This window comes from Octopus sinensis, linkage group LG6, assembly GCF_006345805.1.
Source record: "Octopus sinensis linkage group LG6, ASM634580v1, whole genome shotgun sequence".
In the NCBI taxonomy this organism is placed as follows: domain Eukaryota; kingdom Metazoa; phylum Mollusca; class Cephalopoda; order Octopoda; family Octopodidae; genus Octopus; species Octopus sinensis.
In genome coordinates, this window is record NC_043002.1 from 40,551,824 (window position 1) to 40,578,187 (window position 26,364).

The 26,364-nt window shown below is 34.6% G+C and overlaps 1 protein-coding gene across 4 annotated transcripts in view; it reads right to left on the minus strand.

Moving 5' to 3' along the window:
• Positions 1-26,364, minus strand: part of LOC115213094 (copine-8) — a 266,723-nt gene that overhangs the window by 90,398 nt on the left and 149,961 nt on the right. For 2 of the 4 annotated variants that reach the window (XM_029782016.2, XM_029782015.2), the window contains exon 7: positions 24,599-24,643. The exons of the other annotated variants lie outside the window; for them this stretch is intronic. In XM_029782016.2, the coding sequence (XP_029637876.1) occupies positions 24,599-24,643 (45 nt within the window). The remainder of the gene's footprint in view (positions 1-24,598; positions 24,644-26,364) is intronic. 4 annotated transcript variants of the gene reach the window in all.

Sequence of the window (26,364 nt, forward strand, 5' to 3'; positions counted from 1 at the left end):
TTTCTGTCTACCAAATTCACTCACAAAGCTTTGGTCGGCCTGAGGCTATAGTAGAAGACACTTACCTAAGGTGCCATGCAGTGGGACTGAATCTGGGACCATATGGTTGGGAAGCAAACTTGTTATCACACAGCCATGCCTATGTATATATATATATATATATACACACAAATACATACATATATGTATATACATACACACACACACATCATCATCATCCTTTATCGTCCATTTTCTATGCTGGCATGGGTTGGACAGCTTGACTAGAGCTGGAAAGGAGGAATGCTGCACTATGTTCCAGTCTGATTTGGCTTGGTTTCTATGGCTGGATGCCCTTCCTGATACCACTCTCTTTACAGAGTGTACTGGGTGCAGCCATGGCTATGTGGTAAGAAGTTTGCTTCCAAACTACATGGTTCTGTGTTCAGTGCCACTACATAACACCCTGGGCACGTATCTCCTACTATAGCCTTTGGCCTTGTGAGTTGACGTGGCAGACAGAAACTGAAAGAAGCCATTGTGTGTGTGTGTACACACATATTTCAAGGATTTAACAAAGACATAACAAATGGAAAATTCGCAACTAATTCCTCATCAGTCAATGCCCAAAAGATCATTACAATTTCATGCCATTATCACATACACGTGTGTGTGTGTGTATGTCTTCGAGTCTGTATTTGTTTCCCACCAGTGCTTGACAACTGGTGTTTGTGTGTTTACATCTCCATGGCTTAGCAGTTTGGCAAAAGAGACTGATAGAACAAATACCAGGCTTACAAAAACATAATTATTGCGGGGCAGGGATGGTTTGGCTTGGCTCAATTCATTTAACTAAAACTCTTCAGCATGGCTGCAGTCTAATGAGAGAGAGAGAGAGAGAGAGAGAGAGAGAGAGAGAGAGAGAGAGAGAGAGAGAGAGAGAGAGAGAGAGAGAGAGAGAGAGAGAGAGAGAGAGAGAGAGAGAGAGAGAGAGAGAGAGAGAGAGAGAGAGAGAGAGAGAGAGAGAGACATGTATAATTATGTATTTCCAATACCTTAATGCCTATCCAAGAAATTGCTAAAATCTTGATGGTTAGTGCAATATAATTCTCTTATATGATATAACTGGTTCTCTGAAACTTTGAGCATTCTAGTTCAGCCTATGGAATTGAAACTTAGAACCTAGAGAGATTAAACTATTTACTGTAAAAATGCATTTACTATGATAATACTGTTGGCATTCCTTCTGTCTCTTCACATTCTGAGTTCAAATTCTGTCACGGTCAACCTTGCTTATCATCCTTTTGAGGCTGATAAAATAAGTACCAGTTATGTACTGGAGTTGATGTAGTCGATTTCCCCACCCTTTCCTAAAATTGCTGGCTTGTGCCAAAATTAGAAAAAATTATGATAATACTCTTGAAAGAACTATGAAAAATAAAAAAAATAAATGAAGAGGAAGAAAAAGAAAAATTAGAAATAAATTTAGAAAAAGAGAAAAGGATAAAAAAATTGAAGTGGAGGGAGATAAGAAGAAAAAAAGAGGAGAAAGAAGAAAGTAGAAGAAAAGGAAGACTAATTGGATCAAAATATTCTAGGAAGATTAGAAATAGATTTTGTCGTGACAAATAAAGCTATTTCATTTGGTAATGCTTTTATCACAGATTAAAATCCAGAAGGTTCCATTTAGATATAATCAAAGAATAAGATTACAAAGCTATTTCATATTTTCATAAAAACATTTCGTGAGAATTACAAAAGGAATTACATTCTATTGAAATTCAGTTTACATTTATTTTACATCATTTCACTTTAATTGTAGCTCTTGTACAGATACAGATATTGATAATCTATGTCTTTATATTGCTCTGAATAAAACTTTAATGTGATCATAACATGTAAATACATCACATAAACATAACCTGTGAGGATAGCAGGTGAGAACCTTTGCTTAGATTGAGGCAGATTTAGGATTTAGATTTAGTTTTATATTCATAAATGCTTCCTAACAAATATTCACATCAGTTGATATGTATTCACAAAGGGAGAAATTTAAGAGGAAAATAGGATATGTTTACCAAGAGTATACAATGTGCTGGTTAAGGATGGGAAGTAAAATATAGAAAACTAAACTGATAAAGGATTTAATCTTCTTGTAAAGGGATTTGGGGCTAAAATTCAAATTGGATTGTAGGAATTTCAGTCACTGCTGAAATGACAGAAATATTGATGGCAATTTTGATTCTCAATATTCAGACAAGGATGGTGCCAGGATATTCAACATCCTTGGTCAGTCCTACAATGAGCAGGCCCCTTCTTCCAGTCTGACAGAGGGCTCCTACTTCTCCCAGTTCTCTAATGTACAGTCCTTCTCCTAGCCCTACATGTGCTCCCTCTTCTCCCTGCTTTAGAATATTCTCCCTCTTTTTCCAGTCTTACAACGTGCATTTCCTTATCCTACTCCTACAATGTGTCTCTTTTCTCCCAGCCCTACATTGTACTTTTCACTTTCTTAGTCCTACATTGTGATACCACTATCATCATCATCATCATCACAATCATCCTCATCATCATTTAACGTCCATTTTTCCATGCTGGAATGGGTAGGACAGTTTGACAAGAGCTAGCCAACTGAAGAGCTGCCCAGGTTCCATGTCTGTTTTGGCATGGTTTCTATGACTGGATGCCCTTCCTAATGCCAACCACTTTACAGAGTATACTGGGTACTTTTATGCAGCACTGGCATGCGCGAGTTTTCATGGCACCAGCATGGGTGCATTTTACATGGCACCAGCACACAAGAGTCCACAAGATTAGGAACATTCAGCCGGGGAAGGATGCAGGGGACATGCCTGTACACTATTAAGATAAATTAAGGAAATAAGATATGTGTGAAACCCGATTCTTGAGAATGTGGACTCTCAAGAACATGATTTCCAACTACCATGACAGGAAGACTGTTTTAGTCATTCTTGTGACATTGTCAGCCTGTGAACACTCTTTAGACGTTTCACCTGCTTCTGGTATACCGTAAAGCATTCATTTCTTCCAGAAAGTGTTCACTTCTACTAGAAAATGTTCATTTTCCCAGTAATGTTTACAAGAAATGAGCAATAATCATACAATTTTATATATATATATATATATAGAGAGAGAGAGAGAGAGAGAGAGAGAGAAGAGAGAGAGAGAGAGAGAGAGTTAGAGAGAGAGAGAGGAGAGAGAGAGAGAGAGAGAGAGAGAGGAGAGAGAGAGAGAGAGGAGAGAGAGAGAGAGAGAGAGAGAGAGAGAGAGAGACTTAATTTGCAGCTTGGTTAAATACCACCATCTGGTTACCAAATCAAAATAAATTTATACCAGGGAGATCCACATCTCAGATCTTAGCTCTGAAGGAGTTAAATCAAGACAGTCACATGCCATTATAACTTTTGTGGACTTTGGCAGCATCCACCATGACAAAATGTTAAAGATCCTTCAAGCATATAGCATTCCAGAAGTATTAGTTCTTGCCGTTGCAAAGGCTTATGAGAAGACCAAAGCTTGTGTGTTGGCATCTGATAGAGAAATGGAGTTCTTTTAAATGCTAGCTGGGATGCTACAAGAAGACATGCTTGCACCTTACCTGGTTGCAATTGTATTGGATTAAGCAATGTGGCAGGCTATAGACAATAGACCTTGGTTTCAACATTGACTGGCAAAACCATATAGTGTATTAACTGAAACATGTCTTACAGAAGATTATTTAGCATTCAGAAATTAAACAAGTTTACACTTAATTTCTAGGAGTGGGATCTGGACTGCAGCTTCTGATGGCTTTGCCTTTATCCATGTCTGGCTATGTTGAAGCCATTCAGATGGATATTGTTTTGGGGTAGTAGACTTAATCCCAATAGAAAACTACAAAGGTTTATCAGTGTTGCAGCAATATGGTTCTTTTAGAAGAATGTTAAGTATGTTTTATATGATTTGAGTGACAAACATTGAGGTCTTTAAAGAAGCAAAGACCACCAGGTTTCCCATCAATGTAAGGAAACAACAGGTTCAATTAATAGGATACAGTATGAGAAGAAAAAAACCCTGAACACTTAGTGACAATTGGGGAGCTGAAAGGAAGAGAAGGACAATACTCTTTGGTCTTTAACAGCTGACTTCAGAAAAACTGACCAGATAAAGTTGTGTGTGAGACAGGAAGGCTTGGGGGTATGACACATGGGGAGAGAGAGAGAGAGAGAGAGAGAGAGAGAGAGAGAGAGAGAGAGAGAGAGAGAGAGAGAGAGAGAGAGAGCCGGAGAGAGAAATTTAATTCATAGCTTGGTAAAATCCCACTATCTGGTCATTGGGTACCTTTAGAAGAGGTGGAATTTTTAGGAAGACTTTGACCAGATCTCTCCTCTAAGAATAAATAGCACTTTGATGCATTACTTTCTATAATAACAACTCAGACTGGTTAGAGGGAGTGGTTTTCTCCTGCCTGTAACCAAAATGGCCTTGCAAAACATTCATTGTACTACACTTCCTTCTCTGAACTAAAGCATATAAACAAAATCATATGCTAGCAATAAATTTAATATTTAGGGGAAACAATTCCAATAAGGTATTTGTTAACACAATAACAAAATATTCCACAAAAGAATGTAAAATTTTGATTTAAGACATTAATAAAGATGAAATAGTTACATTCATTGATTGCCCGCGGAAATTAGATTCTGGGTGGGATGTTGAATGGGTAGGGCAAGAGAAGTGGGTAAGATATTTAATTTTCTTTTTTAAATGATTAATATATAACAAAAAGAATGAATAATAAATAAAAAGTAAAATATTTAGAGTTGTTTTTTTTAATATTTATTTAGGACTTTGAAGTATTATTGTGTTGCAAAACATTTTCAGGTGAAAATCAATGTGTCTTTTATTGGTAAGAGTAATGTTTCCTTCATCAAAACACAACAGCAACACATAGAATGAAGCAAATACATATTATACAAATGGATATGTGAAAAATATACATTCAAAATGAGTCTGGAAATCTTAATAAATGGCTTCACAATGTCACAGGGTAGTGAATAACCAGAAACATTTATAGAATATATATATAAATAAAATGAAATAAATATTGAAGTGATGTGTAGGTGAGTGTGTATGTGTATGTATGAGAGAGAGAGAGAGAGAGAGAGAGAGAGAGAGAGAGAGAGAGAGAGAGAGAGAGAGAAGGTAGTGGTGGGAAAAATGTATTTGAAGTGAATGGAGAGTGAAAAAGTTCTGGGGAAATGCTAACAGACAGACTGACAAATAGGCTGTTAAAGAAAGAAACATAAAGGCTACATGCACAGACATACATACATATCTATATATGTGTGTATATACACATGTACATAATGAACACACACACACACACACACACACACACACAATTTATGGTTTTTCTTGGAATAACAAAACCACAGGCTGTGAAAATGACTCTGCAGGCCAGCAGAGTATTACATAGATAATATGAAACTTGCTCCATACATGTTGCAATTATAAATTTGTTGTAATCAGCAGATTACACACACATACACACATGCACACACACACACATGCATGTACATTTAGTTCCATGCTAGCATGGAAAACGGACGCTAAACGATGATGATGATGATGATGATGATGTACACTTGCTTTTTTTCATGCATGCAGAACTTAGTTCAGGAGTCATCTCAAGTAAGATATGCAGCTGAATGCTCTTGCTAACCTGTATATGTTTTCAGGTAAGAGATTTTAATATACCAGAGGATTTGTAAGTGCAGAGTGACCAATGATAATATTACTAAGGGTTATCAATATCATCACCATTTCATTCATATAGTGATAAGCATCACACACACACACACACACACACACACACACACACACACATACAAACACACACACACAGGCTATGAAAGCCACGGAGAGGATCATAGCACAATTGACCAAGAATAGAGTCAGACTTGATGAAATGCAGTTTGGTTTTAGGCCTGAAAGAGGTACCACAGATGCAAGTCATCCTGGTGAGGCAACAGCAAGAGAGATACCTTAGCTAAGAGTAAACCACTATACCTACCTTTTGTGTGAATATATATAATCTTTCTTCCAGTTATCTCAACATGAGGAACCACTAAAACCGACACATTTTCTCTCTCTCCTCATTTTTACCTCTTATCCCTTTCTGTCAAAGAGCATTGACACACAATGTCAAAGGCTTTCCCATTTTTACTGAGTATCAAACTAATACACCTGCTTGTTGTTCCCTCACTGTCTCTGTCTTTTGTCTTCTGTACATTTGAACCATATATATATGTATGTATGCACAGAGAGAGAGAGAGAGAGAGAGAGAGAGAGAGAGAGAGAGAGAGAGGAGAGAGAGAGAGAGAGAGAGAGAGAGAGAGAGAGAGAGAGAGAGAGAGAGAGAGAGAGAGAGAGAGAAGGTAGTGGTGGGAAAAATGTGTCTGAAATGAATATATATATATATATATATATATATATATATATATATATATACATAAACACACACACATATTATATATACATAGTATATACACACATATATAAGTACATGTATGTATACAAAGATACATATGTAGAAATAGGCTCTTGGGACATATTTGTCGAAAGCACATTCATCACATTCATTGATTGAAAGTACATTGACCCAAAGGCAAAGTAGTGGAAAGAGATGTTTGTAGAAGACAAATTGACCGAAACACATATTGATTAAGAACACATTAGTTAAAGAAAAGGTGTAATATCAATTGAAATTTCAATACTTTTCAAAGAAATAGTTATAGAAATATACAAAACATAGTGCAATTATTTATTGATATTTAAATGAAATGTCATATATTTTAATGTCTTAAACTTTGGAAATTGTTTCTATGTAAATTAGAATAAATAGATTATGTATAAACTACAAATTTGATGTCTGGCTTAGGAAGATGTTTGAGATAGCCATTAAATATGGACATTCATGTCACAAAATCGTAAAAGTCTTTCAGAAAAACATGCTGGATTAATTGATTTTGACTGTTTAAGTGTCAGTCAAGTACTGGTATCCATAAAATTATTCTGGTTTTGTACTTCTGTTGGAAACAATTATTACAAGGATGATGAGTGATGGTCAATGAACTCAGTCTGTGGGACCTAGCTTTTGTGATCAAATCCAGTCATTGTCAGCTTTGCTTGTCATCTTTCATGGTTAATGAATTAAGTATCAATCAAAGCATTAGGTAGGTCATTCACATCAATAAATCATGCGTGTCTTTCAGAAAAACATGCTGAATTAATTGATTTTGACTGCTTAAGTATCGATCAAGTACCAGTATCCATGGAACTGTTCTGGTCATGTGATTCTGTTGTAAATAATAATTCAAGATCAATGGGTAATGAACTCATAGAGCATGGAACGAAATAGTTTGTGGCATTTGATTCTGAGATCAAATCCAACCATTGTCAACAATGCCTGTCATCTTTCATGGGTCAATGAATTAAGTATCACTCAAATTATTTGGCAGGTCTAACCCTTTAGCATTATAAACCAACCATATCTGGTCCAAAAATTCTGCATGTTTTATGTTCAAACTGGCCATATCTAGCCTCTTACACCTACCCTGTAATGTCATTCTAAAAATACAAGCTACAAGATAATGTATGATTAATTCAAAACAATGTGAATAAATAACCATTACTTTTGACAGTGGGCTATTTGATTACTCATTGCTATAATAGTTGTGTGCCACTGTTAGCAATTATTATGGCCATGACCAGTAAAGAAGTTAGAACATTCATGTTTATTCTTTTAAATTTTGCTTGAATTTCTGAGACAAGGAATTATCCTTATTATATACTGGCAACTTCACTGTCATGTTCTCATCTTATAATATGCTTTTGATCAATTTGTCTTTTGACCAATCTGTTTTTCTATGAATATATATTTTGGCTAATTTCACTTTCAACAACTATATTTTGGTCACTTTATCTTTTGAACAGTATGTTTTCAACCAGTGTGTTCTCCATGAATGTTCTTTTGATGAATGTGTTGTTTCCACCCTACTACACATGTATATACATATACATACATATATGTGCATAACGATATACATATACATCTCTACATATACATATTTATACAAAAAACACATACATACATACATACATATATATATATATATATATATATATATGAAATGAAAAAAGTTGAAGATGTTTGTTATATGACAACAATTACCATTCCTTCATTTGAAGAATCGTAGTTAATTAAAATCTGTCTGCTCACATCTTTATATGTGTGTGTGTGTGTGTGTATACATACATACATGCATACACACACACAAACACACACATATATATATATATATATATATATATATATATTATATATATATATAAAATAAAATAAAGAAATCAGGATTTAAAACTATTGCAGCATATTGGTAGAAGAGTTACTTTGACCCATTTTATTTGTCTATTTAGTTTCACATCAAAGAGTACTTGTATATTGTTAGATAGTTTTGGAACACAGCTAATAACGTTTCATGTTAATTGATTGAAGTGATCTATTTTCCAATTTACAAACATCTTTTTTCAATATACTATAGTTTCTCTATTGATTGTAGTAGCATTTCATTGAAAAGACCTCAATTTATTTACATAGGTTTTGGACAAAATCTAACCCCCAAAGAGAAAACCACTTAAGACAGGAATTTAACAACCCTTTTGTAACCAGATCTCTGTTAACATACAACACCTAATTTTGTACGGCATTGCTTCTTTTAATCACTATATATAGCTGTGTGAAAAAGTGCCACACCCTAGCGGTTGAGGGAACCTGTGGAAGAGGTAGGCCCAGGAAGACCTGGGATGAAGTGGTGAAGCATGACCTTCAAACATTAGGCCTCACCAAGGAAATGACTAGCAACCGAGACTTTTGGAAATATGCTGTGCTTGAGAAGACCCGGCAAGCCAAATGAGACCATAACCTGCGGCCTATGAAATGAGACCATAACATGTGGCCTATGCCAGGAGCGTAACCAGCCCGCTTATGCATACCTTTTCCTTCTTTGGTCACTAAACTCTGCTTGCGAAGACCTGTTGAGGCAAGTGAAATCAAAATCAAATTCGATGACTGGCATCCATGCTAGCGGGGTGCAAAGAGCACCATACGAGGGTGATCATTGACAGAGCGGCTAACCGGCTTCCATGCCAGTGGCAAATAAAAGGGCACCATTCGAGTGTGATCATTACCAGTAGGGTGCCACGAGCACCATCCGAGTGTGATCATTGCCAGAGCAGCCAACTGGCTCTGTGCCGGTGGCACGTAAAAGGGCACCATTCAAGTGTGATCATTACCAACGTCGCCTTACTGGCACCTGTGCTGCTGGCATGTGTAAAAAGATTCGAGCGAGGTCATTGCCAGTACCGCCTGACTGGCCCCGTGCCGGAGGCACGTAAAAAACACCCACTACACTCTTGGAGCGGTTGGCATTAGGAAGGGCATCCAGCTGTAGAAACTCTGCCAGATCAAGATTGGAGCCTGGTGTGGCCTTCTGGTTTGCCCACCCTCAGTCAAAATCGTCCAACCCATGCTAGCATGAAAGGCGGACGTTAAACGATGATGATGATGATATAGCTGGCTAAAGCTACAACATTGTGCTTCTCTTGGATTCTTAAAGAGTATCTGATTATTCAGCTTGATCTTAAAGGGACCCTCTGTTGTGTCAACCTGTTTTGCCCCATTATTATTGAGCAACACCATCTCTGCTACGTAAACTATGGCTTCTTTCTCATATTGAAGAATTTAGTAAAGTAACTGTTATCATAAATCTGGTGTTTGGAACATAAATTAATATGAAATGTTGATGGAAGTTTTAAATTTAGATTACTTTAAAATAGGAAGTTTATATAACAGAACCAAGAATATTCTCAGGTGAGCTGGTATCAAAAGGATTAAACAGTATGATTTCTTTTGGATGGGTACAATATATTCAATCTCTAAATCCTTTACAACATCCAGAAAGCTATCTAAACAGACCAAACTTTCAAAGAATTTATTTCTGTTCTGTAAACTGTTTCTTATTCATGTTTCTTATTTATGAATGAAACTTTATAGTTTTATAAAGAAAGCTAGAAATTATGATATACATATAATTTTGAAACGCATTTTTGTGATAGAGCCAACTTGTAGGAAACTTAACTCTATTCCAAAAAGTTCATAATAATAGTAACAATCACTATTAGCATAGGTAACCAGCAAACATCTATGATTAAATTAAAATTTTCTACTTAAGCCTTTATCATCAGAGTATGTTGCTGTACAGATAAAAGTGGCAGAGAAAATTCAACACAATAAAGGGTTGTAGACATGTTTTGAAAGGGTCAGTCTGCAGACATTCTTTAAAATGTGACATAGATGTTGTCGCTGTAATCATTACCATTTAACATCCACTTTTCCTAGCCTACATGGGTCCAACGAAATTTGTTGAGGCAGATTTTCAACAATCACATGCCCTTCCTATCATGAACCCAAATAAGAAAACATTTCTCATGGCCAGACATATTTTTCACTGAAGGCTGGGAATGAACAACATATTCATTTCATGACCACCACATGATATCAATACAAGGGTACACACAAACACATATGTACACACATATACACATGAGTATACATACATACATATATATACATATATATATATATATATATATATACACACATACACATACAATGGGCTTCTTTCAGTTTCTTATTGCTTTATTGCCCACAAAGGGCTAAACATAGAGGGGACAAAAAAAGATGAAAGGCAAAGCCAACCTTGGCGGTATTTGAAGTTAGAATGTAACAGCAGACGAAATACTGCTAACCATTTTGTCCGGCATGCTAATGTTTCTGCCAGCTCGCCACCTTCTCTCAGTTTCTGTCAACCAAATCAAGTCAGAAAGCTTTGTTTGGTTTGTGGGTATAGTAGAAGGTACATGCCAAAGGTGCTGTGAAGTAGGATTGAACCCAAGACCACACAGTTGGGAAGCAAGTTTTGTAACCACACAGCCATGCCTGTGCCTACATAATTAAAATAATAAAAGAAGTAAGAAGGATTTACTATCTCTTCTATGAGAATACTACTCAACATTACTCCATATTTATACTTGTAAAACAAAAGTTTAAGGCTGATACACTTCTCACTTTAAAAAGAGAAATAAAAGTTACCTTCATGTTGTTTTGATGATGTTAAAATACAGTCAAACTACTTTTCAAAACAGTTTACTGTGAAATAGTCAAATATAGCTATTACAATGAAGAAGTAGATAGATGAATAAAATGAGAGATAAATTGTGGCTGTGCAATAGAGAAAATGATACTATACTGTTTTTTTCCCCCCTTAAGCTTATTAGTTATCTCAAACATTTCATTACTTTCTGCATCAACATCTTGGGACCTATTTCTTTTCAATCTAGATCAACGTATCTTTCCAATCTCAGACTGATCTTTTTTCTTCTCAGTCTCCCAAGATTCAAACTTCTATTGAAGTTCTTTAATCATGCTTTCAATGTGAATCAAGTCTTCAACCTGTAACACCTTACTGAAAGCATAGAGTTCAAAACTCTGTTGCTAAAATTTAAAAGTAAAACATGAGTTTTTTTGACCAATAGCCAAATAACCTTCGAATTAAACTTGTTAATTTTCACACACACACACACACACTACCTCCCTTCGTCACTCCTCTCTAAATTTAGGAATAATGGAGGCTCAATGTAGTTGCTTTCAGTGAAGACACAGGGCTCAGTGGTTAGAGCACCAGGCTCACAATCATGAGATAGTGAGTTTGATTCCTGGACTGGGCTGTGTGTTGTGTTCTTGAGCAAGACACTTTATTTCATGTTGCTCCAGTTCACTCAGTTGTAGAAATGAGTTGTGATGTCACAGGTGCTAAGCCGTAATGTCCTTTGCCTTTCCCTAGGATAACATTGGTGGTGTGGAGAGCAGAGGCCGGTATGCATGGGTGACTACTGGTCTTCTATAAATAACCTTGCCCGGACTTGTGCCTCAGAGGGGAACTTCCTAGGTGCAATCCCATGATCATTCATGACCGAAGGGTTTTTTACTTTTTTCTTTTTTCGTGTGGTTGCTCAACTTATCAAAAATGGTAGCTTAATTTCAAATCACATCCTACCTTTAAAAAAGGACACATTAGATAATGTAAGTACACTAGGTCTAAACAGAAGACAAGATGGTCCTGAGTGAAGTGTCTGTAACCTGTGATGATAGGTCTGCTTGGGGATGAAACAGCAATAACAACATCACTGCTTTGCTTTTTGCATTATAGAAGTAATAAAGTTTCTTCCTTCTATTAAAAAAGTATTAATCCACTGGTTATCCATTTTAAATGGCTGGAGTGAAATGATAAAACAATATTCAAGGGATTATTAAAATGTCTAGAGGGAAAAGTTCAGATTGAAGCAAACCAGCTGCAAAAAGTCAACGTTGCAGAAAATCCTGTCAGTTCTGCAGGGCTGGCAATAGGAAGTGCAGGGTCCAATTAGAGAATTGTCAGTGGGGTCCTCTACTCTGCAAGTACTGAAGATTGATGTTTTATGCTTTGTGTAGTATGCTAGACCCAGACAAAAAGCATTGAAGACTTGAGGTTACATCGTTAGCCACAATGATATACTAAAATTTCATCATAGTGTCTTCTGCTTGAGTGTATGTACAGGGTTCAATTAGAACAAATCTGTCTAATTGGCTTATACCTTGACTGAGCACTCAAAAGCAACCAACAGATTCTGCATCCTTGATATGTCAAGTTTCAAGTCTAGTTAGAGGTTATTCCTTGCACAATATTCCAAAATCTAAGGTTTATATTTTACTGTCCTGTAGAGTAAAATAACCTACCCTTTATTATGAGAAATACATTCACTTTACTTACTTAAGCACTTTACTTCCTAAGAAGCATAGGCTATCAATGAATTTTCCCCACTGTTTCCAACTCGGGGGTGTAAGGCGTTCCTCTCCCACATTTTGAAGGTTTTGAATGGTCATTGATGTTTCAGTAATTTTGCTTTTTTCTAGTTAAGAGTACTGACCCTATGTAAACTCATTTTTACCTCTGGGAAAATGGTCTTCTTGTAGATGTGGTCTATGATGCTTGTGTGCATAGCAACAACACTATTCCTATAACAGTATCCATTCTAGCCCATTGTCGAGCTTTGTAGAGGGTTAGCAACTGATAAGAGCTGGAATATTTCCGGGCTCAAGAGAAGAATTCTAGTCTTTGCAATAATTTTGGCAATGTCATACATATCAGAGCCACACAAGGGATGGTCATTATAGATTTGGAAACCTGGTGCTGGGAATTTCAAGGTTTCAGTTGTGTTCTACTGATGAATTATAGAGTACATAGACTTATATACACATATGTACCTATATCTATATACATTATATAACTAAATATCTGTGAACTCTGAGGCCTCCTGATTACTTGTGTCTTAGGTTTCATTGAAGCACTTACAAAAGTCACACTTTATTCATAGTCTGTCAACAAATTCTGCTATGACTACCAAATACTTAATTCATTTGCTACTGCTTCAGTAATACTAAGATGACTTAAGACTAAATTTATTGTGAAATTCAATGTATTTATACCCGGCTATACATTAATTTACAACGAGTTAACAGGTAATTCTAACCATACTTTTTGCACTTCACCTATTATTTGCAGTATTTTCATTCAGACACTGAAATTGTTATTTAATAGATGCCTTAGCTCCTTTGACTCTTTTTATGCTTTTCAAGACTGTCTAATAACTTTAGAACATTTCATGTTGCAGCTGTAACTTCTCAGGTGGTCATTTATCATCCTTATCTTTCATAAAAATCTGATAGTCTAATTGTCTTGATACCAGACCAACTTAGACTGCCCCTTGTTCTATGTTAAAATCTCTTTGTTTAAATTGGTATGTATTAAAACCTCCCATTAAATTTGTATCTTAACTAATGTTCCAAGCAAGAGTTTAATAATGACACATATTTTACTAAAGTTGTTGTTGGCAGCAGCAGTGGCATTGGTGGTGGTGGCATCATCATTTAATGTCTGTTTTCCATGCTAGAATGGTCTGACAGGAGCTGGCAAGAGTTAGATGCTCTTCTTAGTACCAACCATTTCACAGAGTGTGTCTCATATCTTTGAAAATTAATAGAGACGAAAGCAGTATTTTTTTTTGTCTTTTTTTTCACCAGAAATATGGTAACAAAAAGGTGAAAACGTAAAAAAAAAAAGCATTTTGACTAGCCAACTTCACAACAACAATTCCTGAGATGTTTCATAGTCGTCCTTATGTTTATGCTCTGAAATGCTTTCCCCACTCTGTCATAAACAACTTCTACAAATGAACACTTTTATGACTTCACAGAGTAAAGGACTTTGCTATCTTAGTTATACATTTGTGCAAGAATTTCTTACAACAATACTTTTGTCTCGTCTCTTTTTTTTTGTCTATGAAGGCAAGTGCACCCTTATCATTTCAGACAGACAAACTTTATTCCATCGACATATTGATTTTCATTGTGATGTTCTTATATTTCAACTTAAAAGGAATTATGTTTCTTATCATCTCAACAGATAACATACTCAGTGCTTCTCTATCAACTAGATAAACCATCTATCTAATCTTAGCTTCTAGGTATAGTTCCTTGTTGTTATTCCCTTCCATTCTTTCATCTTAAGATACCAAAATTCATAGCATAAATATTCCATGATTCTTTCTTTCAAAGTTAAAAGTTACAAGAGAAATACACAAAAATAACTTAAATCCACTTTTTAAGGAAGTGACATGGTTAATCGATTGATAAATAGACATGTATAGATATACACACAAACATGCGTGTGCACACAGATGCACACAGAGAGCTTTCTTTTTATTTAAATAAGCATTTATTTGTAAGCTCACAAATTTTACACAATACTAGCAAATACATGTGTATATGTATGTGTGAGTACATGCAATAACAGATGGAGATGTGAATATATGCATGTGTGTACAAACAAACCTAAAGTTTAAAAAGTAGCTAAAGATATGTGCGCACACACACAAATATATTCGTCTATCAATCTATATATATATATATGCAAATATATACAGACAAATATAGGCATATACATTCATATATATGCACACAAATATAGGCATATATATACATATATATGCACACACACACACACACACATATATATACACACATATGCACACACACACACATATATACACACATATGCATACACACACACACACGCATATATACACACATATGCACACACACACACACACATATATACACACATATGCACACACACACACACACATATATATATACACACATACATATATATGCACACACTAATACATCTAACTATCTATCTATCTATCTATATATATATATATATACACACACACACACAAAACAAAAAAGATGACACTAGAAAAACCAAATATTACATAATGAACTTCATTAGCTTACAGTTGTTTCTGCAATAAGATGTGGTGGACTCTTAACTGAGTATCAGGATATCATCCTATAGCTTCATAAGAGCCTTGAAAACCAAATGCACTTTATTTTTTCCTACCTTGGGATAAAACTTTCCCTATCCATCAACATAAACTTTCTCACTCATGTACCTGTATGTTCTGAAAATGTAACTTTTTCAAATAAAGTACACTTCATATTCAAGGATCTGATGAAGCTATAAAATGTTATCTCAACTAAAAGTCCACCACATTTTATAGGAGAAACAGCTGTAAGCTAATGGAGTTCTTTACATAACAGTTGGTTTTTCCAGGTCATCTCTTTGTTTTCTTTTACCACTCCATACTCATATAACATTGTGTTCTTGACCATACGTATACTGAGTTCAACACCAGGTTATCAGACTTGCTATGCCTAAGTGAAGTATTTACATACATATACATACATACATACAATTGTTAAACAGGACAGTAAACATTAAGGCAAGGCAAACATCTCAAGTCAAATACAATATTATTATAGGAAGAAATTCAAAATCTTACAGGAAGAAGTAATCTTTATATATAAAAGAGAGGTTGTGTGCTGTCTGTCTCCTACGATTTAGATTCCTAACTACTCCCACATTTTGCAGTGCAGTTTAACCAAAACCGGGTATCTTATAGTCGTGATTCATATCGAGCCCTTCTGGGTATTAGCGCGCGTCTACGATGAGTCTACGATTTAAAAAAAAAATTACCATCAATTTTTCACATTTTTAATGCATTTTTTGGCATATATAGGGGAAGTAACTCTTTAAAAATTTATTATTAAATCTCAGAACGTAAAAAGCTACAGTAACACCCCACCTTTGTGGTTAGCCATATTGAGATGGCTATTATACTTTACATCTCTAAAAATGCTTATATAGTTATTTCCCTTACAAACCCGAGCAACGCCGGGCGATACTGCTAGTATTGTATATGACTTGAGATGTTTGCCTTGCCTTAATGCTTAACAATTATATATTCACTGCATTGGAAATCTGCAATGGCTCCATAATTACCACCTCGGCTATAACCTTGGAGCCCCAGTAGTTTGTTACAGCACTTACCTAACGTACCTAATTGTTCAGATCACCTGTGAACTAAATTCTCATACTTTGTACACACACACACACATATACTTATATATATATTGGATCAGCCCATAAATAATGAGTTTTTTTTCAATTGCTTGAACTAAAAGTCGGAGGGGCATATACATACATATATATGTATGTATATGCACATATATATATATATATATATATATATATATATACATATATGCATATGTATATAGATATATATATATGTATATACATATGTATGTATGTACATATACATACATATATATGATGCAGGTAGTTTATCCCTGCATCACAAACCACCTGCATCAACTTGCTATAAAAGCAGGTAGTAATTTTACCTTAATCTTATTCTTAGTGCAAGTTTTGAAGAGTGTAGTTCAATTTTAACAGTTATTTTTTCAAAGCAATAATGGAAGTGACAAAGGAACATATTCAGCATATTTTGCTTTATGAGTTCAATAAAGGCAACAATGCAATGGAAAGTGTGAGGAATATTAATGCAGTATATGGGGATTGGAAAATAAGTGTAAGCCAGTGTCAACAGTGGTTCCAGAAATTATGAGCCAGAAACTACAGCCTAGAAGAGAAGCCTCATCGTGGAAGGTCTGTAGAAATCAAGAACATCCTGCAAACCCTGGTGGAACAAAATCCCACGTAATTGTTGAGGAACTAGCAGAGAAGCTTGGATTTGGTCATATATCAACACCTGGAAAAGTCAGCAAATTGTGGGTTCCTCACAAATGTTCTGAGTCTAATTGTGTGCAGAGAGTGAATGTGTGATCTTCTTTGCAGCCATGTCTCATGAATGAACCTTTTTTGGACTGGATAGTGACTGGAGACAAGAAATGGGTTCTCTATAAAAATGCCAAGTGCCAAAGACAGTGGGCAGGGAAAGGAGAAACACCAGCACCTCAGGCTAAAGAAGGTCTTCACCCATGTAAGATGTTGTTATTTGTTTGGTGGGATATGAAATGTTTAGCCCACTTGAACTTTCAAACGCCAACCAAACAATAACAAGGGAGATCTACTGCAAGCAGCTTAAGCCAGAGCTAAAAGAAAAATGACCATCTTTGCTTTCAAGATGAAAGGTGTGCTTCCATTAGGATAATACTCAGCCACATACAGTGAGGATGACATTCCAAAGGATGAAGCAGTTTGAATGGGAAACGATGTCCCACCCACCATATTCACTGGACATTGCCCCATCTAATTATCATTTATTCCGCAGTCTTCAAAATCATTTGGACAGAAAAAATATTAATTCTGTTGACAAGGTCAGAACAGTACTGGAGGAGTATTTTTCATCACGGACAGATGAATTTTGGAAGAGGGGCCTTGCAAGTCTACCAGATAGATGGAAGAGCATTGTAGAAAATGAAGGAGAATATATTTTAGATTAAAAAAGAAATTTGTTTTTCTTAATTTTGAAAAATAAAAGAAGTATAAAAAAACCACATTATTTTTGGGATGACCCAATATATATATATATAAAACTAATTTAAAGATGAACCACCATTCCACAACTCAGTCAATGAAGAACCTGTCCAAAACCATGCTGTGAGACATATACCATACAAAATACTAATCTAAAATTTTAATAATATATAATATTGAACAGTAAGATTAATACAATCATATAATATATAAGAGCAAATACTTTTAAAATCACAGTGAATACCATACAAAGAAATATTCATCATAAAATTATTAATCTAAAATCAAATAAAGTATAAATTGAACAATAAACAATAATACAATAATATAATGTATAAAAGTACATGTATAAAAGTACATGTATAAAAGTAAGTACATGTACACCGACTACGCGCATTTCATGGCTGCATTAGGACTATATAAAATCATATAAGCAAACCATATCCAAGTTCATTAGAATGGAAAAATGATTTTACTTCCAAAAGCAGTCACTCCTCAGGTCAAATTCCTAAAAAAACCCTAAAAACTAAAAGTTTAACTTGCCTCATGATATGATAAGGAATAAAAAATAAGGAAATATATATATATATATAAAGAAACAAAACCTTTAATTTAATCCCTAGGTTAAAGACTTTAATATTATTAAAAGTTATGAACTAAAATATTCCAATAGAGTATTATTGTGAACAAGATTAATTCATTATGGAGAAGGTAGTGGAAACTATCAACTACTTCTAGTTTCTCCCCCTGCAGTGTGATGGAATCTGTTTTCTGAGTATCTGTGGTGTATATTGCTCCTGTGCATCTGCCGCACACAAAAGCTATCTTCTCAGTTAATTTTCCTTTGATGTTGCTGCACCTCTTATATGTTCATAGCTTACACTGGGTACATCTTATGGAGTTTCTACCTACACCTTTTCTACAGATCGAGCAGGGCCACCTACCAAAAGGGGTGTGTGATGAGTTCGCCTTCCTACTTACTAGAACTTTGGTCTTTGCTACATTGATCCTAAGGCCTTTTGATTCTAAACCTAGCTTCCACACACAAAATTTCTTTTCTAGTTCTGGTAGTGATTCTACTATGAGGGCCAGGTCATGAGCATTGAGGAGCTCCCAGGGGCAACCCATCTTGAATATATATATATATATATATATATTGTCAAGCAGTATATTACTGGATGGTTATAATTTCTTTAAAAGATATGGTTTAAGTATTACTATTTATAATGAGAACTATAATGTTAATTTTAATTTAATAACGGGTAAAACCCAACCATTCCATAAAATTAATGAAAATCTCAGATATATTAATGCTTATAGTAATCATCCACCTTCTGTGAAAAAAAGCGTTGATAAATAATGTATGTAAAAGAATATCATTACTTTCTTATAATTTAGAGATTTTTAATAAACATACACCTTATAATAAAGTCCTGCATGAGGAGAATGTAATAATAATATTAAATTCTTTAATATTTGTAAACATAATTATAATTTGAAAGAGTATAATATAAATGATTTTTATAATGATAAACCTAATTATCTAAATTATGATAAATTTTATTTAGGTATCTATCGTCCTAATAATAATAGGTATTTTGATGATGTAAATAATACATTTAATATTGGAATAAAAAATAAAAATATAAATAAAAATAAAAATGAAAATAAGATAAAATTTAATTCAATTAATGAAGATAATAAATTTAATAATATAACAAAAAATATAATAATAATAATAGATAGACAAGATAAGATAAAGGCTGATAATGATGAATTGAGAGAGTAAACCTCCATATATATATATATATATATATTATATATATATATATATGAATATATATACACCCACAAACATACATGTATATGTATACATATGCATATATATATACATGTATGTATATATATATTATATATATATATATATATATATATATATATATACACATGTATGTTTGTAGGTGTATATATATATCATCATCATCATCATCATCATCATTTAGCGTCCGTTCTCCATGCTAGCATGGGTTGGACGGTTCAACTGGGGTCTGGGGAGCCCGAAGGCTGCACCAGGCCAGTCAGATCTGGCAGTGTTTCTACAGCTGGATGCCCTTCCTAACGCCAACCACTCCGAGAGTGTAGTGGGTGATTTTATGTGCCACCGACACAGGTGCCAGACGAGGCTGGCGAACGGCCACGCTCGGATGGTGTTTTTATGTGCCACCGACACAGGTGCCAGACGAGGCTGGCAGACGGCCACGCTCGGATGGTGTTTTTATGTGCCACCGACACAGGTGCCAGATGAGGCTGGCAGGTGCCAGACGAGGCTGGCAGACGGCCACGCTCGGATGGTGTTTTTATGTGCCACCGACACAGGTGCCAGATGAGGCTGGCGGACGGCCACGATCGGATGGTGTTTGTTACGTCCCCAAAGCACGGAGGCCAGTCTATGCGGTACTGGCTACGGCCACGTTCGGATGATTTTCTTGTGTGCCACCGGCATAATAATAAATTTGTACTCTACAAAAATATAGAGTAACCTATCAGATTTATGTAAAATTGTTTTTACTATAACTGAACATAAAGATACACACACACACACACACATACATACACACACACACACACACACAAACATATGTTCAGTTAGATTCATAACTATTACTTGCAAGTTTAGAACTCTTCATTGAGTATCATGAGCCAGACCGCTTCCAGCATAGAAGTGTGGTTTAGTAGTATTAGTAGTATTTTAGGTTATGTTGTACAAAGCAAATGTAGGAAAAAATATGATAAACACAAGTTTATATGATTTGCTGTCAATGTACATTTCTCCATTGTGGTTACTTGCAAACTCTGCATTGGATGTTCCAAATATAGTTGGATGCTGAACAACAATACATCATCAGGGGAACAATTTCTTGTAATATGTTACACAGAACATAGATCAAATGCCTGAATTTGGATAGATGGCAAGACTTTTTATATGCATGTTGAGAGGGAAGTAAATGGAGAGCAAAAGGCAGGGAGAAATAGAGAGAGAAAAACAAACAAAAGAGAGGAAGCAAAGGCAGAGAAGTGGCTAAAGAAAGAAAGAAAGAAAGGAGTTATAGGAAAAGGCTAAAAAGGCGAAGGGGAAGGCGACAGAGACAGTGCAAAGGTGTGTTTTGTTTGGGTCAGCCTTTCAGCCAATGCCAAGCCTTTGAATATTTTAGAATTACATCTAGAAAACAGATATGCACATCCATTAATACAAACAGATACAAGTTAAATACAGAAACAAAAAAATATACAAAGATGTAATAGTGTAAAAGGGTCATGTATATTTAGAGATAAACAAATAACCCAGTACACAAACATACACACATGCATACATGTGTATGTGCAGACAAGAGTACACACACTAACACAAACACACACATGATCAAACTGACCCCAATGAAGATGGTTTTGGTCTGTTCAGCAAGACTTACATTACATAGTAAACTCCATAGGAAGAGTACAGTGAAAATACCATAGGGAGTGGAAAAACCCAATGTTTTGGAAAAACCTTCCTCAGAGAAATGTTGAATAGAGAGGATTAATTAGAGACATTGATTATATAGATACACACACTCATGCATATATATATATATATATATATTATATATATATATATATATATATATACATACATATATATACATGTATGTATATATATATATATGTGTGTGTGTGTATATATATTCTTTTACTCTTTTACTTGTTTCAGTCATTTGACTGCGGCCATGCTGGAGCACCGCCTTTAGTTGAGCAACTTGACCCCGGGACTTATTCTTTGTAAGCCCAGTACTTATTCTATTGGTCTCTTTTGCCAAACTGATAAGTGACGGGGACATAAACACACCAGCATCGGTTGTCAAGCAATGCTAGGGGGACAAACACAGATACACAAACACACACGCACACATATATATATATATATATATATATATATATATATATATACACATATATGCGACGGGCTTCTTTCAGTTTCTGTCTACCAAATCCACTCACAAGGCTTTGGTCGGCCCAAGGCTATAGTAGAAGACACTTCCCCAAGGTGCCACGCAGTGGGACTGAACCCGGAACCATGCAGTTGGTAAGCAAGCTACTTACCACACAGCCACTCCTGCACCTATATATATATATATATATATATATATATATATATATATACTGTTGTGTCTAAGGAGAGTCCTTCTCTTTTAGTACCTTATAAATTTAACACTCTCACTGGTAAAATTTCCACTTATTTCTTTCCTTTTTTCTAAAATTTTCATTGCGTCTTGCAACCTTTTCATTAGTTTTGACTGTCCATTATTCACACTGCATTCCTTTTTGTTTGTTTGTGTGCATGTGTGTGGCTTAGTGTGTGTGTGTGTGTGCATATACATGCATATGTGTGTGTATGCATGTATTTATGTATGTGTCTACATTTGTATGTATGTATTCTGCATATTTATGTGTTTGCGTGTCGGTATTTGTGTGTTTTTATGTATGTGTGTTTGTATATGTGTGTGTGTACCTCTGTCTCATTGTGTGTGCATGTCTGAATGTGTGTGTGGATAAGATGCGGATGTTAAGTTGACCCAGGTTGCCTCCATGTTGGTAGAGTATGGATGACTGTCTTTTGTCGTCATATTGTCTCAAATGTTCATTTAGTCATTATGCAATGCTCCTAGATGTCTCTCCTATGTATGCCATGTTCATGTCTTTACAAGCACCTTCTATGCATCTGATGCAGTAAACTACAATTCTAGTTCTACAGTTAATACCAGGGCTAATCCTACATACCATGCAGTTATCATTGGCACATATGGTATTCTCAAAGGAGTACATCCTACATAGTTGTGATCTGATGGAATTTGCTGGCTTTTCAACAATCTTAATGTTGAGTTTGGTCTCCTTCAGAGCTTTTCTAAATCTACGGGTGAGTTCTCCATGGGCTGTGACATCTACAAACATCACTCCTTGATATTTTTCAGTTTTATACCATGTGTTCACTCTGTTTGCTTCGTCACAAGTTCTTTGTATCCTATTCCAATCTTTGTTTCTATATCAAGGGCAGGTACCACTGGTATCATTACATATAATGTTATCTAATTTCTTTCTAGCACCCCTGTATACTCGAACGCTATCTTTCTGATCATATCACTACATACATAGATGCGTGTATATGTACACACACACTAACCCACACACATGCACACAAACAAACAAAAAGGAACGCAGTGTGAATAACTGACAGGGTCAAAACTATTGAAAAGGTTACAAGACACAATGAAAATTTTAGAAAAATAAATAAAGAAATAAGTGGAAATTTTACTGGTGAGTGTGTTAAATTAAAAGGCACTAAAAGAGAATGACTCTCCCTAGACACAACAGTATATGCTTCAACATGCAAACTCACATAAAAAAATTCACCATCTACTTAAATAACTGTTTCCATTTGCTTGGCAGACGGTCAGACCATCATTTAAAGATGTTTTTGTGAAATATTGTTGTTGGTTTTGTTGAATAAAATTTGTTGAAAAAAGTCGCAATAATTATGCACCAACCCAATACATATATATATATGTATGTATGTCTTCAGACCCATAGAACTTCAGGCATATGTTCTGTGTAGCATAATGCAATAAAATGTTTCCCTGATGATATGTTGCAGTTCAGCATCCAAGTGTACTAGGAACATCCAACACAAAGGTCACAAATAATATAAACTTGTATTTATCATAATTTATCATTTATACATATATATATGAATATATATATATATATATATATATATATATATATATATATATATATATATATACCGGAGTAAGCACATAAATGTGAAACAAGGTGGAAAAAAGAGTACTCAAATACCAGCGGTAGATTTTAACAAAACTGTCTGACGAACAGGAATGTGTAACTCTGAGTAACAGCTTTTGTTATATTTCTGCTGCTTTTAAATAAAGTATGCATATATACATATATATATATATAAATATATGTATATATATATATATATACATACACACACACACATATATATATGAATATATATATGTGCATACACACACACACTCATACGTACATGTACACAAATGTACACACATTTATATATAAGAAAAACGTGACATCATATACAACTGTGAGTGTTTGTACATGAAAAATGCATATCCAACTTTCAGCATGTGTACATATAGATACATACATATACACACCAGCTTGAATCTATTATTTTTTTTTTCTACACAGACGACAAGTCTAGAGTGAAAAATCTAGAACATCCAAAATTCCTGAAGATATTTGCAATATCTCAAAATGATACAGATATCTCTGAAAATTAGATAATATATGAAATGTGTTAGGAACAACTAGTTAGGTGATGTTGATGAGAAAAGATGTTACTAAGTGTGAAAAAGACTAGCAAATGAGTAAATGGGAACGTGCAACAGAAGACCCTAAAGAACTGAAGTAATGTAAGCAATGTGAAATAAAAGATTAACAAGGAGAAAATAATAGAGTACACCAATTCATCTTACCCTTGTTGATTGTTTTTCTTGGCCTCACTCGAGTCAGTGTCGTCTCTGAAGGAAAGGATATGCTTTGGTTTCACCTTAATTCATGAACTTAGCATGAAACTCTCAAATTTTCAATCAACAATTGCAGACATATATATATATATATCAATACATTAAACTGTAGAATTTATGGTGCTTCAAAATTACAGGCATGAGTGGTGAGATGTGGGAACGGGGGAAGCAAGAAATGAAAAACAAAAAGTAAAGAAATAGGAAAAAAAAAAACGGTTAAAGAAAATTAAAGGACAATGAAACTCGGGAACTATTCCATATTAAATAAGATGAAACTAAAGAAGTGTTTTTCTCATATTTCATTTGAAAGAGATATTTTGAAATGCTGTCCATGAGTAATATTGCATTTAAAATAGTGTATATTTGTGTTTATATATATATATATACACATCATCATCATTTAATATCTGCCTTCTATGTTGGTGTCATAAATATGTGTATGGGTGCGTGTAGTGTATGTGTGTGAGTTTGGTTTTAAATATCATATTACTCATGAACATTACCATAGAAATATTCAGCTACACAGTTAATTTCCATTTATCTCTTATATGTACATATATATGTATATATATATATACATATATATATAAATAAATAGATGTGTGTATTTTTCCCTTGTTAACAATTAACATGGGAAAAGTATATAAATAGTTACCAGGGAAGCAAAAAATCACACAAATAAAAAGGTAGAAACTTCGGGTTTAAGTGAAATATTTTGTATAATATATATAAATAATTAAATGGAATTAAACGCAGGTGTTATTCAAATTCTTTTACTTCTGACACATGTTTCGAAGATATCACTGGTATTATTCCAATATATATATTAGAATGTCTTATTGGCGAGTTTCATTTCTTCACTTCCCTGAAGAGAGGATTACATTGTTTTACACTATTTTATTCCTTTAGAATAATACCAGTGATATCTTCGAAACATGTGTCGGAAGTAAAAGAATTTGAATAACACCTGCTTTTAACCACTTTTGCCACTATAATATACCACCAAGTATATTAAAGTCAATATTGTACCCTACTTTTGTGTTAGCAGTGTGTTTTCATTTTTAAGTTTATCTGTACATAAACATATTTGTAAATGAAGCATCATAACTTTCAATACTGGCTCTGAATTCTACAGAAAATCTGTAGAGATAAACTAACATGCACGCACACACACACACACATGAATGGTCACACACACTAACATACACACATGTGCATACATATAGGAATTCTGGTTAGAATAGTCTAAAAAAAAAAAACATGTACTTACAAAAATACAAGGGCAAAATTAGTACTGAATCAGAAATATATAAAAATTCTTGTACAAACTGTTAATAACTACTAGTTTTGAATCCAAAAGTTATTCAAACTCTCATCAGGCTGTAGGAACTGTCCATGCCAATGACAGATTAGAATTTGCAAAACAATTGTTATGGTTATGCAGAAGTTATCTTTCACTGCATTCAGAAAATTTGAAGTTAAAAGAATATTTTTTTCTTTTAGTATACTTGGAAGGGACTATATGCACTTTGGGAAGGAAGTTATCTTCCTTCTCACAGTCTGTATGCATATGTGCATACACACATACACATTTACATGTATACACATTGGCATACAAAAATATCCATGAACATGCTAGAGATGTGAAGAGAGAGAGAGAGAGAGAAGAGAGAGAGAGAGAGAAGAGAGAGAGTAATGGGGACAGATAAAGAGAA